Raw genomic sequence first — 10,686 nt, forward strand, 5'->3', positions numbered from 1 at the left:
ACACACCTATCGCTGTGCTTGCCGGCAGGCTGACGGTGTCGTGCCGGCATCAATGCCATCTGCTGGTCTGCAGAGCCCCCAAAATAGACGTTTAACTACAGGACCTCCTAACAAAGAGCTGCTGTTGCACACGACTTCTCGCATGCTGCTGTAGGAGCGTGTTTCGTACGTCGACCAAGAAAACCAGTTTTGTCTCCAAGGAGCCGAATAGAGGTGGTTGACATCGTACGTGTGTGAGCACCATTGTATGATGCAACCGCCCCCACCAGCAAGTAGTATAATGCACATAAGAGATGTTCGCAAAAACTGTGCCGCGTGAGATTTGTCGTGGAGGATGGAAAACACACCTTATATGTCGTCACGAGTGATGATTTGTCTGGAGACACAACACTAAGCCGGCATCAAAACAGTTCAGAGAAGAAATAGGTGTGCGGTTGCTGGTTCCCGTATTCGATCATGACCACTCATGCACCGGAGCTCGTACAACCTGGATCAGATCTTCCGTCGGAGCAAAACTCTACAGTGGCAACACCCTTACCGTAAGCTAGCAAACAGGCCGGTGTGGCGAACGCTTCGTAGCACCTACATGCTCAGAGAAAAAAGCTCTCTCGATGTTCTACACTGTTTGAAACTACAAACGCTCTCGGAGTCTATCTTCAACTGCTCCTGCCCTTCTTCGTATACCTTCACCTGCTCTCGCTATAGGAAGACTAAGGGGTCATGGATTGGCTCACGGGCTGTATGTAGGTGAGCTGCTCATCAAGTACGCTTCTACGTGTGCGCTTACGCAAAAGAGCAATCTGCAGAAGGATGTCTTCTAACCGTCACTCGCAACCATCCAAGGACCAATACTTGGTGGTGCAAGCGTTTGAACCATCTGAAAACCGTGTGATACAGTTCGACAGTTTGGAATGGAACTACCGCACGCAAGCACTGTGGCGGAATGCTTGGAGGGAAGGAATCGGTGTCATTCCCGGTTCTGTGTGGAGCTATTCTTCATCGACCGATACCTGTCAAGTAACGCTATTCCAATTAGCACAACTGGCAGCTCTGGATGTGGTCCGCTAGTAGTGCTGGTCGTATTCCACATGTAGGCTTGACGCGAAGTCGGAGAGCGCTTTCTGTGGGCGTGTTGTGTTAGGACCAACAGGTTCGTTTTTACGCGAATTGCCAGTTTGATTCCCATCCCCGGCTCGCGGCACCATGTTTTATAATATCTTCTTGATGCAATATTTTCCCGCCGCACAGTTGCCAGCTTCTTAGGAAGTGAACGCTGCTGTACTCCCTGCAAAGCAGGCCCGATTGCAGCAGGTGCATGCTTCGGAGTACAGTCTTTCATGCTCCATTGCCCCGCTGTCACGGATCGAACTTCTTGTAGGGCCGTACTTATTTGTGGATGTATGCATCGTCTGAGTTTACCGCGGAGGAACCCAAACTAGGACGAAGCCGGGAAGCGTTGCTCGTTCAGCAACAGCGATCTCGCGCGTATTTTGCTTTAGTCCATCGGACTCCTGTCGACTGTGATAGCATTCCTGCAGAGCTCTAAGTCCTCTAGAGTGCTGTAGTCCGCTGAAATATAAGGGCCATGGCAGGAGTATCCATACTGAATACGCGAATGCACGCGGCCTCCGGTTTAGACACTAGTCGTGACAAACGTGGTGGTGCTGCGCCTAGAGTTTCAGAAGACCAAAACCCCCTCTTGATATTTCACATCGACGCAGACAATGGAGTTGTTCTCTCCACACTGTACTCAAGGCTACAGAAAACAGAGCACACAAAGGAAAACAAGGATGTGCCATGCCTGGAGGCGTGCCCTGTTCGAGATTTCGCTTCCCATCTGCTCGCTGAGTTTATGTGGGGAACTCTGGACCCGGAGACTGGCAGATGGATTCCAGTGAGTCACAATTGCGTATGGAACAGCGATGTGAAAACGCATGACGGATGCTAGTCTCTTCCATACTTCGAAGTGTTGTGAGTTGCGCCGCATTCACGATACCAAAGCCGCAAAACTCGAGTATCGAGTCTGACGAGACGGACCGGGAGCTTAAACCACCGATAAACTTGATGAGCAAATGCGATACCGTGCACATTGTTTCTATTTCCACTGGCAACATGTGTGGATACTCATATTTGATCTCACGGATGCCTGCATTTGCAGACGCCCGCTTCCGGCTTCTGACACGGTTAGGTACTCCTTCCTGTCTTTCTATCCATGGCAGGTGAGCGAGAGTCCATCATGTGATCCTCCTCTGAACGACGACAGCCTCATCACCTGCGGTCAATTTCTTCGTTCTCGAAACACAGCTGCTGATCCCGGGGACCTCCAGGTATGCTGTCACCATGTGCGTGTCTATAGCAGTTTTCAGTCACTGTTCGCCTCCACCGGGCACTGTGCAGCTGCCGGAGAGGCTGAAAACAACTTCGAGAGCGACGGTGTGTTCCTGGGCCTGACGACTCTGACTTCAGGCGCTGCGAAAGAGGGGAACTGAAGTAGCTGGCATTTACTCTCTGTGACGCTTGAGAGGGTTATGCATTCCGATCTACGCAAGTATCTTGCTTACATCCATTTCGTTGGTGTGTTGATTGCCGTGGAGACAGAAATCCATGCAGAACGCTTCAGTACCTCGTAGCTCAAATGTCTGTCGAAAGGGCGCCCAACCATCTCTATTTGTGCCTGACTACGCCGCGGCATTTCTAAGCTTCCTCGCCGCCCCCCGAGTACTGGAAGCTCTATTGCGTTATCGAACAAGAAAAACAGCAAAAACAAGCATGAATGAAACACAGGCTGCAGAGACGGATGCGGAAAAGGATGTAGCTTCTCATGGTTTCTCTCGCTGTGCAGGTTTGCGAAAACATACGCCGAGTCCTGCAGACATTCGGGCAGGACGGCGAGAAGAAGTATCTGCAGCCACAAAGACCAAAAAGGAAGCCGAAGGAGTGCACTGCCACTGCAGATGCTGAGGCAGAAGGCGAAAGGGAAAACCAGTTAGACAGTGTTCGCGCAGACGTTCTTCTAAAGGAAGTTCACACACAGCTCATGAAACGCATGGCGTTACCTTTGACAGTCAGGCTGGGACTGGGCTGCGAGACGCCAAATCCAGGTGCTATTCTAGCGCCGGTAAGTTCAGCAGTAGAAACAAAGGAACAAGAACTAGCGGTAACCGCGGATGCTTCCCACTGCGTCAAAGGAGACAAACACTATATCCCGAGGTCCGAGTAGACAGGCAGAAAAGCGCGTAAACTGGTACGAGCAGAGAATGAGAAGCCGTTGCCTGAACCCTGCTGAGCTGTACTGCGGACAACAAATCGGTTACTCAGATGAAGCGCATGCTTGCTCCTGAGGCACGTAATGCCAAGCCTTGTCTCAACGTAATGCCATGGGTCATACCAAGTTGTCTGGTCGCAACACACACCGCGCGAAACTTTGCTCGGCACTCTACCCTCCCGCAGGTGACCGGCACACTGTCACTCGAGGATTCAGCGCCGGCAAACGTGCGCAGGAGAATACGTTTCGCGTCGTCTCAAATTCTGTGCTTGTGCCTGAGGAAACGTGAAGCCCCGCAGTCGCGAAACAAGACAACTGGAGCGGTCTGCCTTCTCGTGTGAGCGAATGTGCAGGTCTTCGCAGACAGCGACAGCGCACGTCGTCCTTCCGTACCTTCCGCCGCCTCTTCTGTGCTTTCTCCGCGTGAACCACGAATTCCGTCTGTTGACTCAGCTGAGAAGCCTCGCCCTGGGCTCGAGTGTTCAGCGACAAGTTCCTTAGAACGACCTTCGAACCACGATTTGAGGCGTGTCGACGAGCAGCGGGGCGCACACGCGTCGAGGCTCAAGTCGGGTTTCTGGTATACCATGCCTTACTTCTTCCACACCTTGTTCAGATTGATACGTGAGAAGACGCGCTTCAAGCTTGTCTTCTACACACGAGACCACGCGCAGGGATGCCACATTCGCGCTCTTGTACAGGAAATCAACGCCCTCTGTGAAGGGAAACATCCCGCCTTCGACGGGAATAACCGAACGAAGCAAGTAAGCTCTCGGAGCACAGAGCTTTTACTCAATTTGTATGCTTCTGCTTGGAGTTTCGGGCCCTTGGAGAAACAGCTAGCTACAGGTATCTTCGGCATCTCTAGCAACTTTAATCTTGGTCAGGCGACAAGGCGCCTCTTCCACGCAGTAGATAGGATGCGCGTATCCGCGTCCTGGCGAATTCTAGAATTCCTGAAGCGTTTTCCTTGTGGACCTTTCTGTTTGCGCACAGGTTTTTCTGGACGGTCGGAAGAAGTCGAGAGATCTGAGAATATCTGAGTCTCAAATTGGCTCGCTCTCCGTCTCGTACTCCACTCGGGACTCCGCATATGAGTCCTCGTCGTCTCAGCAACATTCGTCCGAGCGAACCGCACCGAAGGAAGCTGCAAGAGACTCGAGACTTCCGGACGCTTCTCTCGGAAGAGACGAGCCTCGGCAAGCTGCAGAAGGCGCTCAGGGGTCGCGGTCTCAGCAGACGTGCTATGAATCCCCTACGTGGACCCTGAGGTTTCTCGGGTCTGACACACAGTACGAAGGCATCCACGAAATCTACACCGCGATGGTGCATGACCTTCTCTCCCGCCACAACGTCTTATGCTTGTGCTTTGGCGCCGCGCCCGACGAGCCCAAGCGGAGCGAAGAGATTCTGGAGGCTCGAGAGGCCAGGTGTAACTCGCTACCACCCGCTGTCTCACCTAGGCCTTCTGGCAACTGTGTAGCTGTCCGAGGCACTTCAGGAGACGACAGAGTCCCTCCCGACAGCTGCATGTTTCCGTCGAGGTTCGTGAAGCCCAACACCCCTTTTGAGGAAACCGGGAAAGCCGCGGCTAGGCAGCCAGCGAGCGGCTGCGAGCTACAATCAGCAGCCGTCAACCGAGAATCCATTACTCCACAAACTCCAGGGTGCCAGGAGCTGGAGCCCAGTCCAGTGATATCTGCGACCGCCGATGCCGCCTCTCCAGATACAGATACAGCAACCATACACTCAGCAGCACCTCGAGCCTCTCCGCCAGCGCCTGGAGACGACGCAGAGCCGACTCGCGCCGAGCAGGGCCCTGAGGCAAGGATTCAGCGTCTAGTCGCTTCCGATGAGATGCCGTCTAGCTTGCCCTGTCCGGCTTCAGATCCGTTTCGCAGCTACTCGCTTTCGGAACCCCTAGTGCCCCTGCCTGTTTTCGTCGACCCAGCGGACTTCACCCGCCACCACGTGTGCGTGGGGTCGCCGGCAATTCTTTCCGTCGCGCGCGGCCTCTCCCACGTGCCCACACTTAGCGTCTTCGAAGTCGTGTTTGGAACGCCACTGTTTGATGCCTCAGCTGAATATCCAGAACCTGTGTTGTCCGCCGTCGCTCCCTGCCGCAGGACCGCAAAGCGGCCGAACGTCTGTGGAGGGGAGGGCGTCTCGATACGCAGCGGACCCGAAGGTGTGAGGGTGCCTGGCGGCAGAGACGCTTCACGCACTTCAGAGGAGCAGGCTGCAGAGCCCTGTGGACAGTTTGGGGTGGCTCTCGATAGCTGGGTCTCTCCCGGTCGTTGCATGCAGGGCAAGACTCGCGCCTGGCTAGCTGTAGACCCTGTGTACTCTGTGGTTATCCCGGAGCCCTGCAGCTTGATTGCGAATCCAGACTACATATGCAATATCGTGCAAACGCTTCTCACGCGCCGTCTGCGTCTCCTGTCGCAGTGCCTAGCGGCAGCGCCACATGCGCTGAGAAGGCGGCGGACGCCCGACGTGCTGTGGGAACCAGGCAACGCGGGAAATGACCCTGCGAGCTCCGAGCGGAAAGAGAAAAACCGTGGAGAGTCCACGCGGAAAGACGACGGTGACGAAGACTCGCCCGACCATGGTGCAGTCGCAGGGCGTGCAGGAGGAGATAACGGCTCGAGTGTGACGAGCGGCCAGCGACCGCGGTATCTAACATTCCTAGACAGATTCGCGCCGCTTAGCGGTGACGAAATCAAGGCCCTCCCGACGCGAGAGTATCTGAGAGCGACTGTCATCCCAGTTCTGCTTCCAGCGGTAGAGTTCGTCCTCAGAGAAAGACCTGAAGACCCTATCTCGTGGATCGCCTTCTACCTTCTTCGGCACTCCACGCACTTTAACCGAACAGACGCGCACAGGCAGCAACTCGGCCCAGAATCTGTGTCTTTGTTCGCGTCTCTCGTTGACGCGAACTCCGGAACGCCACGAGATTCACAGCTTCCAGCGCATCGGACTGGCAGCAACCCCTCGCTCCACATGGACCGTGAGCGGCCCCCAGACGCCACACGGTAGAATTTAGCAATACAAGACGCGACCAAAGACGTACGCCTCGTGTATCGCATCAAGGCTTGACGAGCCAAACGTGAAGCGGAACAAGAGTGCCAGAAGAGTGTCAAGTATTGGTGAAGTCCGTACACTTGTTTGTGTTTGGCGTCAAGCGGCTGCCGGTCTGGCCATCAGGACTTCGTTGTGAGTTCGTTCCTCAGGGTACCCAATTTGTTTGACACGTGTGATGACACGCGTGACACTGCACGCGACGCGAAGTCGAACGGCAGCTCCTATCTTTTCCGCGTATGTTTGGAGCGGATATGAGCTACATGTTTCCGCGTTCGAAAGGGCAGGGGTTTGTGGTATCTGGACTGATGCTCAGCCTTCCTGATGAGGTTTGCGGGTCACGAAACTATGCTGAACGGGTGCGCTAATGATTTGGGACAACGAATGGGCTCTTGGATGCTGTTTCCGGGATTAGGGATTTACTCTATGCCTCCACACAGATAACTGCTAGACATTAGAGACAAGTTTCGGGTAGCACGCTTCGTACGGGACGTGATTCAGGGCAGCCGGGCAGCCTATGGCGGAGAACACTCCAGTTAGGTGCTCGGCAGCAGTTTTCTACTTGACGTGAGAAACTCCTGGCACCATTCATTCGCCTGTCAATTTCCTGCGTTTTTCCGAATCGCGCCTCATGTCCCAATAAATATCGAAGCCGGTACAGACCGAACCAGGCCTCGGGATGGCTTCTTCCCGCGAACAAAATTTTTCTGCGGTGGCTCGAGGATGTGGAGTAAACGCACAAGGACCGCAGCTGGTCACAGTACACTACATTGGCTCCTCTCTGTTCACTCATGCAAGGTTCTCGACTCATTCCGCGGACGGCTTCCTGAAATGCATCCGAGCGCCCCGCTTTGCCGCATCACGACAGGCTCTCAGAACTTCCAGCTGTGTCATAGGCGCACTGGATATTTATGCACAAGGGAAGGTCTCTTCAGCGCAGCATGCATGAACGAATCGAGGGCCCAATTCTGTCCGTGGACACATTGCAGAGTAGAAGGCGCGAGTAGTTCGCAGGGCACGGAAACAACCAGAAACGCCGCTAGGGTGGCAGTTCTTCGGCTGCGTAAAAAACCGAAGAACGTCACTGTCGCTTTGAACAAGGGAACAAGATATCGCGATCCGAGTCGCACTCTGCAGAGATCACAGCACAGCACCCTGAGAGGGGGTCAGCTTTCGAGGCTCTTGGAGACATTTACATCTACCCTCAGGCTGCCCGTGGATCTCATATGTGCCGGACATGCGGGTCCGATCTTGCGGTTTCTCGCCCACGTTAACTGTAGAGACGCATGTACATACATATAAGATAATATATTTGTGCATATATATGTACGCTATGTATACGGAGTATTCTTGGTAGTGTTGCTGCATGGAACGGCAGAGGACAGCGCATTCGGCGTGTTCGTTTTGCGTTCTGTGTTACAAGCATTCAGTCGCTCTGCCCGAGTTACCCAGAGACCTGCGGGTGTATCGAAATCGCGGCGAGACAGGGAGTCGGACGGAGACGGCGCATCAACTTTACCCTGCGGTTCGTCCGACCTCGGGTCGATGAGCTGGACGCTATTGAATGCGCTAAATCTGATCCGCTTGCTAGACAGCAGTCTCTCTGTTTCCTTTCCCACCGCAAGCGTCGAACTCCGTTTCCTCGTTTTTCCTCTCCGCTGGTCTCCAGCACTTGCGCAGAGACTCTGGGGTCTCCGCGACTCTCGCGCCACCCTCGCGGACGCGCCTTCAACGCCGCAGCACACATGCCGCGAAGGGCAAGTCTTCAGAATCGAGCGACACTTTCTGGGCTCGCCTGGCTCCACAGGCGTCCCCGACACCGCGCGCACGCACTCTGGGGGAACGTCCACAGCGTCCACAGGGACGAGGAAGAAGTTGCTTTCGTCTTGAGAAGCTGCTTCGCAGAGACGCAGATCCGCCTCGCTCAAAGAGCGCCTCTCGACGTCACAGCCGGCCTCTGTGCGTTCTGCGGACTCGCGTCGCCGGTGAAAGGCTTTCAGACAGCGCACGAGCTCGCCCCGACTCGAGGTGCGCCTGCCTCGTTCTGTGGGGGGGTTGAGGCCGAGAGCCCTGCGCAGGCGCTCGAGCCGCGGGGCCGTCCAGACTGCGGCGTCGTCGAATAGATCGGGATTGAACACGAAATACGGATTCGGTGTGTCAGACAGCGCGATGCGACGCGAAGTCGAGCTCGGCGACAGACAGCTCGGAAAAACGGCTCTGCGTGAAGCTACTCGCGGACTGCATGCGGCACCGAAGGATCGCATGCCCTGCGAAGGTGCGGCTGCCGTCGACCCCTCGGCCTCAGACGGCGCACATGCAGCGGCGCCTGTCAAGGTCGGCGCAGGCGAGGCTGCAGCTGCCTCGATAGAGAGACCTGCGAAAGAGACACCACACAGAAGGGTGGCTTTTCACGAACGGGGTCGACTTGCGCAACAGCAAAACGAACTCCAGATGTCGAACACCTGGAGAGATTCTAGACGACTCGCTCGGTTGGAAGCGATAACGCACATGCGCTTCCCTGTACATATTTCCAGGCGACTAAACGAAGAAGCCTAGCGCACAGCCACGCGTGACGTCGCGTCCACGAGTCTCGCAGGTGTGGCGCTCGCCAACGGAGTTAGACATTTGCCGTTGTGGAGACTCAGCAAGTCAGCGCATCAGATTTTGAAGGCAGCCGCCGGAAACGTCTGCCTCAATTTTGTGGCGCGCGGCAGTACAAACAGACTTCACATCCACACGGGGCGTGAGACTATGCGCTTGCGAACGCCTCTGTTACTGTTTGGAAAAGGAAAAGCTGCATGTGGGCACGCTGGGATGCGTCTCACAGGTGGTCAGAGGACTGGTGACCTTGCAGACCCGCGTCCTCGGTTTGTCGCACCGCGATTTCGGGGCAGGCGTTTTCAGAGGACTCTTAAGGGGCTGCGGGACTAGGAAGATTTTGTCGAGTTCGAGGCGTGGGTGGCGCGAGAGATCGCGACGGCTGCCATCTCCCAGTGCTGCCATTCCCGCTCCATGGCCTTTGCCCCCCTGGCGGCTTCGCCAGCAGAGAGGCGACAGCAACCTAGCGGGCGACCAGTCGAATGCTGTCGGCGAGGCTTCCTCCACCGTCGGCGCCTTCAGTGCCCCTCCGCGCAGTCCCAGACGCGAACCAACTGTCTGCGAGGGAGTGGAGGCTGCAGACGCGCTGCGGCGCGGAGCCGAGCGCTCTGAGCGCCCGGGTGGACACGCCGCCGCCTCCAGTACGCAGCGGCTAGCTGGCGAACTTAAGAGCGAGTCGGCGTCTGCAACCCTGGTGAGAGGCCACGCAGAGCATTGGTTTCCATCATCCGCCTCACCTACGCGAGCCGAGGCAGCTCCTGTCTTTTTCACGTGGTCATCCTTTCCAGACGCAACGAATCTGACGGCCGGAAAGCACAGCTCGTCCTCTCTCTTCTCCGATTCTGCAGTCTCTTGTTCCCTAGCGAGGTGTTTGTCGTTTCTCCTGCGACAGTGGTCTGCTGCAGGGGACTGCGCGGACTCTCCCTCGCTGGAAGACGAGGTCCGCGCACAGTCGCTCCTGGGTGAGTCCTGAGGCGGCCTGGTGAGGCGAAATTTGTTGCTTCGTCCTTCCTCCCTCCCGGCGCCGCGGATCGCGTCCGCGGAGGAGACCCGGGAAGGCCTAGAGAGGGCTCTCGCGGACTTGTAGGCGAGGAATAACTCCATTTACAGGGCCGCGAAAACGCCTAGGCACGGCTATGAGATATCTGGGAGGGTCACAGCGCTGTGTTTCGGCGCGAGGTCTTCTCGTGTGCCTGTCGAATTCCCTCCCTCTCTCGCTGCCCGCTGAACAGGTGGGGCGCAGAGTTCGCTTGCCGAGACGCGCACGTATCTCCTCTGACTGAAATATATAGTGACTGTCTCTGGCGAGTTCGACCACGAATACCAAAAAGGATGCTGCTGCGCTCACGCTCCCTGCGATGGGTATGCCAACTCGGCGCACAGTGGCTTCGATTCGCCTCACACGCGGCTGGGCGAAGTCCGAGGCCACGCATAGCATTTCTACAAAGCTCTGCGCTGCTAGCAGACCTGCGGGACAACAGGGAAACACTGCGTCTAAGGAAAATCCTGTCTGTGTATCGTTTCGGGTACAGGTTTTCGCGTGTTTCGGTCGACTAGAGCGCACGACCGGCGAGAGACGGGGTCGCGCACCAGACGCACCGCGCGGAGACACCTCGACGCTCTGTTGTCTTTCAGTGTTAAAGCTCCGGGATGAGTCAGCAAAGAAAAGAGCAATTGCGATAAAATTTAGAAGTGAATGCCGGACTCAGAACGATGGAAGGACGACTAGACAACATGAGGGG

General features: G+C 55.9%; 2 protein-coding genes across 2 annotated transcripts; one reads left to right on the forward strand and one right to left on the reverse strand.

The window, feature by feature from the left end:
- Window positions 1-1,615: 1,615 nt before the first annotated feature.
- On the forward strand, window positions 1,616-6,304 carry BESB_038130 (Dpy-30 motif protein; the record flags this gene model as incomplete). Its single annotated transcript, XM_029362399.1, has 4 exons — window positions 1,616-1,894; window positions 2,220-2,327; window positions 2,843-3,118; window positions 4,262-6,304. The coding sequence occupies 4 exons, from the start codon at window positions 1,616-1,618 to the stop codon at window positions 6,302-6,304; spliced, it is 2,706 nt and encodes a 901-aa protein (XP_029221364.1).
- A 1,373-nt stretch (window positions 6,305-7,677) lies between these two features.
- BESB_038140 (uncharacterized protein) lies at window positions 7,678-10,048 on the reverse strand (the record flags this gene model as incomplete). The annotated part of the gene is made up of 2 exons (XM_029362400.1): window positions 7,678-8,720; window positions 9,172-10,048. The coding sequence occupies 2 exons, from the start codon at window positions 10,046-10,048 to the stop codon at window positions 7,678-7,680; spliced, it is 1,920 nt and encodes a 639-aa protein (XP_029221365.1).
- Window positions 10,049-10,686: the final 638 nt, after the last annotated feature.

This window comes from Besnoitia besnoiti, chromosome II (assembly GCF_002563875.1).
Source record: "Besnoitia besnoiti strain Bb-Ger1 chromosome II, whole genome shotgun sequence".
Classification (NCBI taxonomy): domain Eukaryota; phylum Apicomplexa; class Conoidasida; order Eucoccidiorida; family Sarcocystidae; genus Besnoitia; species Besnoitia besnoiti.